At 44.0% G+C, this 13,472-nt stretch overlaps 1 protein-coding gene across 2 annotated transcripts in view; it reads right to left on the bottom strand.

The window, feature by feature from the left end:
- MRAP (melanocortin 2 receptor accessory protein) overlaps positions 1–12,601 on the bottom strand; it is a 26,130-nt gene extending 13,529 nt beyond the window's left edge. The window contains exons 1-3 of one of the 2 annotated variants that reach the window (XM_011960129.1): positions 12,565–12,601; positions 11,332–11,471; positions 5,158–5,273 (exon numbers count right to left, since the gene is read on the bottom strand). In XM_011960129.1, the coding sequence (XP_011815519.1) occupies positions 5,158–5,263 (106 nt within the window). In that variant the 5' untranslated portion in view covers positions 5,264–5,273; positions 11,332–11,471; positions 12,565–12,601. The remainder of the gene's footprint in view (positions 1–5,157; positions 5,274–11,331; positions 11,472–12,564) is intronic. The other variant, XM_011960130.1, reaches the window with a different exon arrangement.
- Between the last annotated feature and the right edge of the window lie 871 nt (positions 12,602–13,472).

The raw sequence follows: 13,472 nt of genomic DNA, 5'->3' as shown, positions 1-13,472 counted from the left end.
CACAGAATTTTGCTTTTGTCTGTTTTAGATTTTTTTTTTTCAGTAAACTTATCTGAATTCTAATACTGAAAACAAAAGTACACAGAACAGCTTCACTTAACACACAACAGTGGAAGAAGTTTCCCTCTCACCAAGGCCATTATTTACCATAGCAAAATCCTGGAAACACCCTGTACGTTCAAAGATACGAATTTCTATAACACCATGCAAAGTTTTTGTGAAAGAATATTTAATGACATGGGAAAACAAAATATTATGAGGTCAATAGGAACAGAGTACAAAACAATACAGTGAGATCCTGTATCTCTCTCTCTCTATCTATCTATCTAATATTAATAGTAGACTCTCTCTGGCTGCTTTAGCTGAAATCCAAGACTGAAAACCAATCCAAAGACGGTGTTACTGTCAGAATGTTGTGTCCCCCCCCAAATTCATATGTTGAATCCCTAATCCCCACTGTGACAGTATTTGGAGGTGGGTCCTCATCTAATGAAATTTAGATGACATTATAAGAGTGGTGCTCCCATGATGGGATTAGTGTCCTTCTAAGAAGAGGACAAGACACAGAATGCATTTGCACCACCCACTGTGCCCACTGAGGAAAGGCCATGAGAGGACACAGCAAGAAGGTGGCCATCTATTTTCAAGCCAGGAAGGGAGCTCTCACCAGACTCTGAATCTGCTGTCATCTTGATCTTGGACTTCCAGCCTCTATAACTGTATGAAAATAAATTTCTGTTTTTTAAACCACCCAGTCTATGGTATTTTGTTACATTGGCTTGAGCAGACTAAGGCAGGTGCCAACTACTTAAAGTTTGATTTCATGATGCTTGGCTCTGAATAATTTTTTTTTAAGAGATGATAGAACAGTATGTGGAGTCTCCCACAACTCTTACTCTGTTGGAGAGGGCGGGAAGCTGCATTAGTTCATTCTTGCACTGCTATAAAGAAAGAAATACCTGAGACTGGGTAATTTATGAAAAAAAGAGGCTTAACTGGCTCACAGTTCTGCAGGCTGTACAGGAAGCATGGCTGAGGAGTCCTCAGGAAAGTTGCAGTCATGGCAGAAGGCAAAGGGGAAGCAGGCACATCTTCACATGGCCAGAGCAGGAGGAAGTGGTGGGGGGCGTCACACATGTTTAAACAACCAAATCTCATAAGCAGCAACTCACTATCACAAGAGCAGCATCAAGGAGGAGATCTGCCCTCATGATCCAACTGCCTCCCACCAGACCCCACCCCCAACATTGGGGTTTGCAATTTGACATGAGATTTGAGTGGGAATACAGACCTAAACCATATCAGAGGCACTTCCCTGACCTTGAGTCAGGCTAGAGTCTGGCGTGTGCTCCAGACAGTCTCCAGAGCAAGAGGCTTAGCTGTTGGTGGCAGCAGAGTAGACAGGGGGCTGCCATCCTGGTGTCAGAGGGAAAGCTGTGTGCAGTGCAAGACACATTAGAGGGCCTCAGGGGAGGGTAGGCTCAGAGCCCGGAGCAGGCTAAAGGAATAGTGGAGCAACTCCAGGTGGGGTTGGTCTGAGAACAGAGAAAGGAGCTGGCAGAGCAAATAAAGGAAAAGCATCCATGCTGGGGAAATAGGAAGCTCTAACTTTGAGTGGAATTCAAGGATGGTTTGTGTTTAAACATTTTAAAAATGTATTTCATGGGACTGGACATTTGCTTTGGTAACTAAAGTGACTGAGATATTTCTTCAAATTTAAGAGTGAGTGGTGAAGCTATGAGGCGGGGAAAGAGCCAGTGCCACTAGCTAGGTTTGCAAGGCAGCCTCGACTTCCTAGGCTCAAGCAATCCTCCCGCCTCAGCTTCCTGTATAGCTGGGACCACAGGCACGTGCCACCACACCCAGCTAATTGTTCATTCATTCGTTCATTCATTCATTCATTTGTGGAGACGGGGTCTTCCTATGTTGCCCTGGCTGAATATCCATCCTGCAACGTTTGCTAATCCCGTGGTTGTGGAGTGCTCTCTCATGGCTCTCTCCCCATGCATTTCCCAGGCCACTTGTGAAGCTGGACATTTTTTCTGTCTGTGGGTCATTTGAGTTTTCCCTGTGGCTACTGTCTTTTCATACCCTTGCCTATACTCTTTTGTTCTTTTCCTTATTGACTGATAAATTGCATTAAATGATGAAATAATAAACTCATTTCCATTTTAAAAGAAAAAAGATATTTCCAGAACAGTTTCTAAAACTATAAGAAAAGAGTTGGCTGGGCATGGTGGCTCATGCTTGTAATCCCAGCACTTTGGGAGGCCAAGGCAGGCAGATCACAATGTCAGGAGTTCAAGACCAGCCTGGCCAACACTGTGAAACCCTGTCTCTACTAAAAATGCAAAACTTAGCTGGTGTGGTGGCAGGCACCTGTAATCCCAGCTACTCAGGAGGCTGAGGCAGGAGAATCGCTCGAACCCAGAAAGTGGAGGTTGCAGTGAGCCGAGATCGCACCATTGCAGTCCAGCCTGGGCAACAGAGATAGACTCCATCTCAACAAAACAAACAAAAAGAAGGAAGAAGGGAAGGGAAGGGAAGGGAAGGGAGAGGAAGGGAGAGTCACTGCAGCTTCTTTGTTGTTCCTTGAAAATGCCAGGTGCTCACCTGCCCCGGAGTCCTTGCCCTGCTGTTCCTGCTGCATGGGAGGCTTCTTCTGAGACCTCCTCCAGGTGCCATCGTGATGGCTCACCTCCTCCCAGGGACCCTGGGGAGGCCTTCACTGGTGCCCTGTTCACAGTGGCAATCTTTCCTTGCGTCCCTGCTCTCCCTAGCTGCCCCCTCTAGTTTTATTTTTTAATTTTTTGAGACAGACTTTTGCTCTTGTTGCCCGGGCTGGAGTGCAATGATGCAATCTCAGCTCACTGTAGCCTCTGCCTCCCAGGTTCAAGCAATTCTCCTGCCTCAGCTTCCCAAGTAGATGGAATTACAGGCACCTACCACCATGCCCAGCTAAGTTTTTATATTTTTAGTAGAGATGAGGTTTCACCATGTTGGCCAGGCTGGTCTCGAACTCCTGACCTCAGGCGTGATCCACCCACCTTGGTCTCCCAAAATGCTGGGATTACAGGCATGAGCCACCGTGCCCAGTCCAGTTTTATTTTTCTGTATGGAGCACATATTACCATCTGCCACATTTTTCTTGTTTATGGTGAATTAAAGACCACCTCATATTTTCAACAGTTCTCCCATTGAGATGGGGCTCTCATTCTCTCTGCTTGAATCTGGCTAGCCTGGGTAACGGACCTGCCCAGGGGAACACGGCCCGGACATGGCAGAGCCAAGACGTGAATCCACCCGACTAGCTCAGCAGTCCACGTGCCTGGCCTCTGCTTAGCCCCTGCCTCCTGGTGGGTTCCCTAGAAAAAAACTCAACAACCACCTATTTGGAGTTTAAACATTCTTATGTGTGTTGTGGGGGGTAGGGGGAGTTTTGTCTAGCCCCAAACTTCTCTTCTAGGGAAAATAGAAATTACATTCAAATAAAACATAAAGACTGGGATACTGTGACACAAATAAGAATTAAAAAGACCCCAAGAAGTATCTCTCTCTGTGGGTGTCAAGGACCCCTGACACCCTGAGGGGCTTGGAGGTGAAATGGTGTCTGTTATCTTCTGTCATAAATTTGGAATTCACCTCCTAAGAAATGAAGATACTTTTGAAGCAAAAACATTATTATTATTATTATTATCATTATTTGAGACGGAGTCTTGCTCTGTTGCCCAGGTTGGAATGCAGTGGTATGACCTCATCTCACTGCAACCTCCGCCTCCTGGGTTCAAGGGATTCTTGTGCCTCAGTCTCCCAAGTAGCTGGGATTACAGGCATGTGTCAACACACCCAGCTAATTTTTGTGTTTTTAGTAGAGATAGGGTTTCACCATGTTGGCCAGGCTGGTCTCAAACTCCTGACCTCAAGTGATCCACCCGCCTCGGCCTCCCAAAGAGCTGGGATTACCAGCATGAGCCACCGTGCCTGACCTGTGTTTACTTTTTCTGTGTGTGTGTGTGGAGATGGGGGGGGGGTCTCACTGTGTTGCCCGGGCTGGCCTCGAACTCCTGACCTAAAGTCATCCTCCCTAGTTGGTGGGATTACAGGTGTGAGCAACGGCACCCAGCCCTGCATTTACTGTTTGACAGACTGTATGTGATTATAGTGAGTGAAAACCCAAGGAAGCCAAGACTTCCTATGGGATAGGTAATGCATGAGTTTCCAGGGCTGAGATCCAGTCTTCCCAGGCTTTGTTTTTGTTTTGTTTCTCATGCTCACTTCCTCATCTAACTTGTCATTGTGATCGAGTAGCTGGACTCCTCAGAGAAGATTGTCCACACATGCCATGTTAGCCAAGAGATAAGGAACCCGAGGGCAGATGAGCAAAAAGAAGCAAAGTCATGCTGGTTTGTCCTTGCTGAGACCATGACGATTCAATGTATGTTGGCATTTTAGTAACAATTATTAAATCCTGCATCTTAGGGATGGAGAGAATAACTGTCCCAAATCTAAATACAGACAATGGAAAAGGCAAATCTTTAATTTGAGGAAACTCGCTCAGCTTATTGGAGCCCCAAACAAATTAAACAAGAAATCTGTCTTTAAAAGAATATTCTGGCCAGGTGCAGTGGCTCACACCTGTAATCCCAGCACTTTGGGAAGCCGAGATGGGGGGATCACTTGAGGCCAGGAGTTCCAGACCAGCCTGGGAAACATAACATGTCTCTATAAAAAATACACAAAATTAACCAGGTGTTGTGGCATGTGCCTGTAGTCTCAGTTACTTGGGAGGCTGAGGTAGGAGGATTACTTGACCCAGGGCAGTCAAGGCTGCAGTGAGCTATGGTCACGCCACTGCACTCCAGCCTAAGCAACAGAGCTAGACCCTATCTCCAAAATAAAATAAAATAAAAATAAAAATTCTGCTTCCAAAGTGTCTTCGTGACTTAGTAGGTTAATTCCAAGCTTATTACAGAAGTTAACAGATACAATTTCTCTTCCGGCGCCATTCATTTATATCTATAAGTGAACTAGCCACATTGCTGCTTTCCCGTGATATCTACTGGAGTTAATAAGTGAATGCAGAGAAAGCCGGGAGTGGCCAGTCATTTGGGCTGGCATCCAGCCTCTGTTGGACCAGCTTCCCTAGTTTAGACTTACGTTTGTGGGCTTTCAGCTTCTTCTCGTCTACGAGAATGAGGTCCAGATAGTCCAGGTAGTATTCATAGCTGTAGTATGGGGCAGAGGCGTTGGTCCTGTTGGCCATGTCTGTGGCACTGGACAGTCAGCGTCCGGGCCAGCAGCCTTGCCTCTGGAGCCAGGCACCGAGCCCCTGGGAGGAGACTGCCCCACTGATTTCTGCAGGAATCGTCCAAGTGTGTCTGTGGGTCTCTAGGCTCAAGGTCTGCCCACTTATCAGAGCTATTTGGCTGGAAGAAAGGTCAGGGGGCTGTGCCTCACATCACCAGCATCCAGCAGAGCCTCCCATCCTGCCGCTCCTTGATAAAACTCCAAAGCAAACAGAGCAGAGAGGCGGGAGAGCGGCTTTCCAGGGCAGCCCTAGGATGCCCCTCTGTGTAAGGACAGTGAGCTGGGCAAGAAATAGACACCCAGGGCCCCTTAGAAAATGCCCAGTAGGAATGGAAAGACAATCACTTTTTGCCCTAAATACTTGAAAAGTTAAAAGAATCAAAATGTAAGCCTGACAGTGCCCTTGACTTATATTTAAGCAATTCTTGATGCTGTTGAGCAACCACTGAACTGCTGGCTTAGATTCAAAATCTGAGGGCAGAAATTGAATGATGTCAGCCATGAACTTGTAAAAACCTCTGTCATGTACTCATAGCCAGTTAATTAAAACCAAAAGAGAGCCCCCCTGCCCCAACAGAGTGCACCTCTCCGCTTATATCTAAGCCCCCAAGAACCAACCAGCTGGCTGCATTTGTTCAAACTCAAAAGGCTGTTTATCTGGGCCACGACCCCATGTGGTTCGAGCTCTTGGGAAATAGAGTCCACTCAGCTCTTGGCTGATACCACACGTGACGCAGATTCTGCTGGGTTTCTGTAGGGCTTGACTCCAAATTCTACACCCTCTTCTAAGATCCTCAGACACGAACAAGAGGAACATTCTGAACATCTGGAATGAGCAGGACCACAGGTGACAGGAACCCTAGAATTTAGCCTTTGAGAATTAGGAGGCCAAAACATACAGCTTATGGGGCCTTTCCCTCCAATACGCCCAGCTTTCTTGTGTTCTTGATTCAGGTCCACACTGTCAGAATAAAGCTGGGTATTGACAGTGTAGACAGTCCACCCAGATAACTTGAGCCCCTCTGCTGGTTTTGCTGAGGCTTGCCATGCCTGAGGCATTCCTTGGGGAGCACTTTGAGGGTAGTTCAGTTGACCGGAAGGGGAGGAATGAGGCTCTTGTGTTTCCAAAGGCAGGGGCGAAAGATCCACTTGAACAGGAAAACAAAACCCCTGGTCCCGCTACGCCCTACACTTCTGACACCAGACGTGTGGGCTTGTCCATACCAAGCAATTTGCTATTCTTGGCAGACACTGGCTGGGTGTCCTACAATGTAACTCAATCCCGACACTATGTCATTTGCTAGAATGGCTCATACACAGAACTCAGGACAAACAGTTCACTTACTAAATAACTGGTTTGTCATAAAAGAATACAACTCAGGAACAGCCACGTGGAAGAGACACATGGGCAGGATATGGGAAGGGGCACGGATTTTTCCACGCTTGATCCAGGTGCACACCCTCCCAGCACCTCAATGTGTTCAGCAACTTGGAAGTTCTCTGAACCCCCTTGAGGAGGGTTTTTGTAGGGTTTTATCATGTGCTATGCCATCTAGATTATTATATTCCATTATGTGGGCAGCATTGATGAAATCACTGGCTCTCAGTGAATGAACTCAATCCCCAGCCTCTCTCCCCTTTCCAGGGTGGGAGGGAACGTTGCAACCCTCTAATATATGGTGGGTTCCTCTGACAACCAGCCCCCACCTCATTAGCATAAACTCAGGTAGAGTTGAAAGTGGCTTATGCTGAATAACAGAAGACACTCCTCTTACTCCATTACTCAGATATTGCAAGTTTTACGAGTTCTGTGCTACCAGGGACAAAGATCAAATACAGTCAAATGCTGACTAATAATGCTTCCATCAATGACCAACTCCATAGAGAACAGTGGTCACATAAGATTATCATAGAGCTGAAAAATTCCTATCACTTAGTGACGCTGTAGCCAACATAATATCATTGCACATTTACTTTATTTTATAAATAAATTTAGTATACGCTAAATGTGGTGTTTGTAAAGTCTACAGTAGTATCCAGTAATGTCCTAGGCTTTTGCATTCACTCTCCACTCCCTGCCTCTAAACAAGTGCAGTCATGTACTGCATAATGCCATTTTGCTCAACAATGGACCACATATATGACAGTGGTCACATAAGATTATCATAGAGCTGAAAAATTCCTATCACTTAGTGACGCTGTAGCCAACATAACATCATTGCACATTTACTTTATTTTATAAATAAATTTAGTATACGCTAAGTGTGGTGTTTGTAAAGTCTACAGTAGTATCCAGTAATGTCCTAGGCTTTTGCATTCACTCTCCACTCCCTGCCTCATGCAGGGCAACTTCCAGGCCTACAGGAGTCATTCAGGTAAGGACCCTATACAGATGTACTATTTTTTTTTTTATTTTTTTTTGTTTTTTTTTTTACTGTATCTTTTGTATGTTTAGATATGTTTATATCTAACACTAATAATATCATAATACTATCATAAATCCTTACCATTGTGTTATAATTGCCTAAAGTATTCAGCATAGTAACAATAGGTTTATAGCCTGGGGACAATAGGCTAGGCCATACAGCCGAGGTGTGTGGTAGGCTGTGCCCTCTAGATTCGTATAAGTTATACTCTCTGGTGTTCACACAATAACGAAATCACCTAACGATGCAGTTCTCACAATGTATCCCCGTCGTGAAGTGACACATGACTCTATATGTTTCTTATATCAAAATATCACAGACATCCCCCACACCATGCACCCACCTGTGTACTTCCAGATGTTTCTGTGTACACTGCTGTACACGTGCCTCCCAGGTGTGTACAACACTGTGCAAATAACACCACTATTCTGGGCTGAATTGTGCTCCCCCAAATTCCTAAGTTGAAGCCTTTACCCTCAGTATCTCAGAATGTGACTGTATTTGGAGATAGGATCTTCAGAAAGATAATTAGGTTAAAAAGCCATGACAATGGGTTTTAATTCAAGATGACTGGTATCTTCATAAGAAGAGGAGGTTGGGATAGCACCGAAAGAAGATGTGAAGACATAGGGAGGAGATGGCCATTGACTATTGCAAGGGGCCTTAGAATGAAACCAGGCCACTTATACCTTGATCTTGGACTTCTAGCCTCCAGAATTGTGAGGAAATACATTTCTGGATTTTTTTTTTCTTTTCTTTTTTCTTTTCTTTTCTTTTCTTTTTTTTTTGAGACAGAGTCTTGCTCCGTTGTCCAGGCTGGAGTGCAGTGACTTGATCTTGGCTTACTCCCACCTCTGCCTCCTGGGTTCAAGTAATTCTCCTGCCTCAGCCTCCCAAGTAGTTGAGATTACAGGCATGCACCACCATGCCTGGCTAATTTTGTATTTTTAGTAGAGACGGGGGATTTCATCACGTTGGCCATGCTGGTCTCGAACTCCTGACCTCAGGAGATATGCCTGCCTTGGCCTCCCAAAGTTCTGGGATTACAGGCGTGAGCCACCATGCCTGGCCATATTTCTGTTAAGACACCTATTCTGTGGGAGTTTGGGCTAGTTGGGCAGAGCGAGCAGACTAATACTGTTACAATGGGTAGCTAGTCAGGTATGAGCAAGGCAGGAGAGGGCTCCGCCCACACATACACGGGGAGTATCGGGCCACCATCAAGTGATGGTTAGGCTGTTGTTAACTATCTCTCTAAAGTCATAATTGGTCCCAGGTGGCACCAGGGAAAGGCAGGCTCCCAATAGATAGAAAACACCTAAAACCGGTCAGCAGCTTCCTGATAGGATCTCAGAAGTTGGGCGTGTGGGCTCAAGCATGTCATGTGGACAGCCCACCCCCAGGGAGGAATCAGGGGAGAAGGAATGCAAGACCCCGGAAGCAGGCCCACGTATGAAGCCCCGAGTCAAATGGTCCAGCCGTGCACTTCATCTCCCCAGGTGCCCGCTTGGCCCCCTTCCATGTGTACTTCATTTTCTTTCGTTCCTGCTCTAAAGCTTTCTAATAAGCTCTCACTCCTGCTCTAAAACTTGCTTCCATCTCTTTTCCTGCCTTGCGCCCCTTAGTTGAATTCTTCCTTCTGAGGAGGCAAGGATTGAGGTTGCTGCAGACCCATATGAAATTTGCTGCCAGTAGCGATACGACTATCTGTCATCTAGATCTAGTTGCCTTGGATAGAATTACTATATTCAACAGTTGCAGAATACACATTATTTTTAAGTGTAATTTATGCTTTTTTGATACTATGATAAATGTTTTCTGTTAGTGTCAAAAATTATAAAATATATAGGACTAAAATTAACAAAATATGTGCCAGAGTAAAACCTGCAAAATGTTACTGAGATGCAATAAGACTTAAAATATGGAGAGAGATACCAGCTTATGGTTTGAAAAATTCAGTATTATTAAGATGTTGAATGGCCCCAAATTGATCATGTTTGCTGCAATCCCAATCATCATCCCAGCAGCTTTACAAACTGTAGAAATGGATATATTGATAAATTACATTTGGCTGAAATTTAAAACTTCTGTTTATTGAAAGAGATTACTAAGAAAATGAATAGGCAAGCCACAAGTTGGAAAGAAATAAAAGTTAAAAATTATATATCTACTAAGGAATTTATACCAAGAATATATACATCAATAATAAAAAGACAAATAACCCAATTAAAAAATTGGCCATAGACTTGAACAGATACTTTATAAAGAAAGGTAGGTGAATAGTCAATATGCACATGAGAAAGCGCTCCAAGTCATTAGTCATCAGGGAGATGCAAATAAAACCAGGAGATACCTGGCCGGGCGCGGTGGCTCAAGCCTGTAATCCCAGCACTTTGGGAGGCCAAGGCGGGTGGATCACAAGGTCAGGAGATCGAGACCATCCTGGCTAACATGGTGAAACCCCGTCTCTACTAAAAATACAAAAATATTAGCCGGGCGTGGTGACGGGCACCTGTAGTCCCAGCTACTCAGGAGGCTGAGGGAGGAGAATGGTGTGAACCCAGAAGGCAGAGCTTGCAGTGAGCCAAGATTGCGCCACTGCACTCCAGCCTGGGCAACAGAGCAAGACTCTGTCTCAGAAAACAAACAAACAAACAGGAGACACCTCTACAGAATGGATAAAATTAAAAAGACCTTCCTACGTTTTCCAGTTCAGCGTAATTTTATTACTTTGGAATTTTCACTTCTGTCTGACAGAATACTGATTATTAAGTTGAATTTATTTGTCTGATAATAATCTAGATTTTAAAATATCCATGATGGACAAGCAGAGACTGACTAGAAAAGAAAGATCCATGCAAGCACCCTAGTAGAAAAACAGGTTTTAAAAAATGTTGCCCCTTTGACATTAGTAAGAAGTGATACTGCCATCAAGGTTAGCTCTAAGATAATAATGACATACTTACATTAACAAATACCTCGAAGACCTTGACCGTTAGCATTGTTTTTCTTCTCTCTTTAATTTGTAACCCAAAGCTTGAAGGCGAAGTTCTTTTTTCTAGGACGTTTTCTGTTACGTCGCAACTACAGATTGAGTACGGAGAGAAAGGTAGAAGGGAGAAATCTAGACAGCAAGACGGCACAAACGTTTATTGAACGATGACCTGGACAAGGTGCTTTAGGCAATTCTCACAATACTAAGGTCTCAGGTGGTGGGAACCTCATTTTCCAGGCAAAGAGCTGGATACAGCCAGAGACAGTAGTCTCCAGTACCCCTGAGATCTGCAAACTGGGTGCATTAATGTGCGATGGCTGCCACAACACATTACTATAAACTTGGTGGCTTAAAACAACACAGGTTTGATGTCTTACCTTATGTCAATTTCTATTTCTTTTTTTGCCTTACAGCTCTGGAGGCCAGTAGCCTGAAACGGGTCTTATGGGGCTCAAACAAGGTGTTGCCAGGACTGGTTCCTTCTGGAGGCCCCAGGAGAGAATCTGTTTCCTTGCCCTTTCCAGCTTTGGGAGGCTGTCCTCATGCCTTGGTTCATGGCCCCCACCACGCTGTCGTTCTCCCCTGCTTCCGTTATCACATCACCTTTTCCCTCTTCCGTAGTCAACGCTCCCTTCTTCCAAAGCTCCTCTTCTTATAAGGACAGTTGTGATTATACTGGGCCCGTGCAGGTAATCAAGGATAATCTTTCCATCTCAAAGTCCTTAATAACATCTGCAAAGTCCCTTTTGCCACACAAAGTAAAATTCACAGGCTTAGAGAATTAGAATGTAGATATTTTTGGGGGCCATGAATCAGCCTCTGCACTGGGCAAACAATGTCACTTCTTGGGAATATAAATCCTCGAAATAAACACACTTCTTTCTGGAGTGCCCATGTTTTTATTAAAGATTTTTGCTATAAAAGTTACATTTTAATGGCTGGGCATGGTGGCTCACACCTGTAATTCCAGCACTTTGGGAGGCCAAGGCAGGTGAATTACCTGAGGTCAGGAGTTCGAGACCAGCCTGGCCAACATGGTGAAACCCCATCTCTACTAAAAATACAAATCAGTGAGGCGTGGCAGTGCACACCTGTAATCGCAGCTACTCAGGAGGCTGAGGCAAGAGAATGAGTTGAGCCCAAGAGGCAAAGTTTGCAGTGAGCGAAGATCACGCCACTGCACTCTAGCCTGGAGGACAGAGCGAGACTCCAACTCAAAGAAAAAAAGTTACATTTTAATATTGAGACAAACATAGGTATATATCAGAGTACTTGCAAAATTTGCATAACTTTGTTAAAAAGTCAATTTTTATCATAGATAATTTCAACATTTGCAAAAGCAGTGAGAAAGCATAATTAATTCCCATGTAACCATCATTCAACTTGAACAGTTTTTATCAAATCATGGCCAAGGCCAATTTAGTTTCATCTGTAACCCTATGCACGTCTCCAACCCTGGATTACTGTGAAGCAAATTCAAAATATATCATTTCATCTGCAAATATTTCTGTATGTATCTCTGCAGGAGGGTTTTTTTTTTAAACAAAACCATATTATCCTACCTGAATATTATTTAATTGAATCTCATATCTAGTCAGTGTTCACATTTTCTTTGTTTCATAATTTTTTTTATAGTTAATTTGCTCAAATTGGGAGTAAGTAAGGGCCATGTTTTGCAATTGCTTGATGGGAGACGTGTCTCTGAAGTCTTGTTAAATTTACAGGTGTCTTCTCCTTCCTATTCTTATTCTCTCTCTTTCTAATAAATCTTTTTTTTAAAAGAGCGGTTTTATGTTCATAGCAAAATTGAGAAAAAGGGACAGATTTTCTATATACCTCCAACACACACACCTGCATAGCCTCCCCATTATCCACATGCTGCCTCAGAGTGGTACATTTGTTACAACTGATGAACCAACAATGACACATCACTATCACCCAGAGTCCGTAGTTTGCATTAGGGTTCACTGTTGTTGTATATTCTATGGGTTTGGGAAAATGTACAATAACATGTATCCACCATTATTGTATCATACAAAGTAGTTTCACTGCCCTGAAAGTCTTTTATGCTACACCTATTTATCCCTGTCTAGCATCTTCCAACAGTAAATAATAAGAAGCTTTAAAAAATTATTATACATTTCTGGGGCTGGGCATGGTGGCTCATGCCTCTAATGCCAGCACTTTGGGAGGCCAAGGCGGAAGGATCACTTGAGGCCAGAAATTCGAGACCAGCCTGGCCAACAGGGTGAAACCTCATCTCTACTAAAATAATACAAAAATTAGTCGAGCATGGTTGCACACACCTGTAGTCAGTCCCAGCTACTCAGGAGGCTGAGGCAGGAGAATTGCTTGAACCCAAGAGGTGAAGGCTGCCATGAGCCAAGATTGTGCCACTGCACTCCAGACTGGGTAATGGAGTGAGACTCTGTCTCAAAAAAAAAGTGCATATATATATACATATATATATATGCATTTTTGAACTTAAATCTATGTACATTTTGTACGTTTCTTTTCCTAGAACAAGCTTGTCATGGTGGCCCAGGATGGCTTTGAGTGTGGCTCAATACAAATTCATAGAGTTTTTTAAAACATTATGAGATTCTTTTGCATTTTTTTTAAAGCTCATCAACTATTGTTACTATTTGTGTATTTTATGTGTAGCCCAAGACAATTATTCTTCTTCCAGTGTGGCCCAAGAAAGCCAAAAGATTGGATACCCCTGCGAACCTTGAATTCAGTCA

Source organism: Colobus angolensis, unplaced genomic scaffold (genome assembly GCF_000951035.1).
Source record: "Colobus angolensis palliatus isolate OR3802 unplaced genomic scaffold, Cang.pa_1.0 Scaffold506, whole genome shotgun sequence".
In the NCBI taxonomy this organism is placed as follows: Eukaryota; Metazoa; Chordata; class Mammalia; order Primates; family Cercopithecidae; genus Colobus; species Colobus angolensis.
The sequence above is the reverse complement of the archived record's forward strand: the minus strand, read 5'-3'. Positions and strand labels throughout refer to the sequence as shown.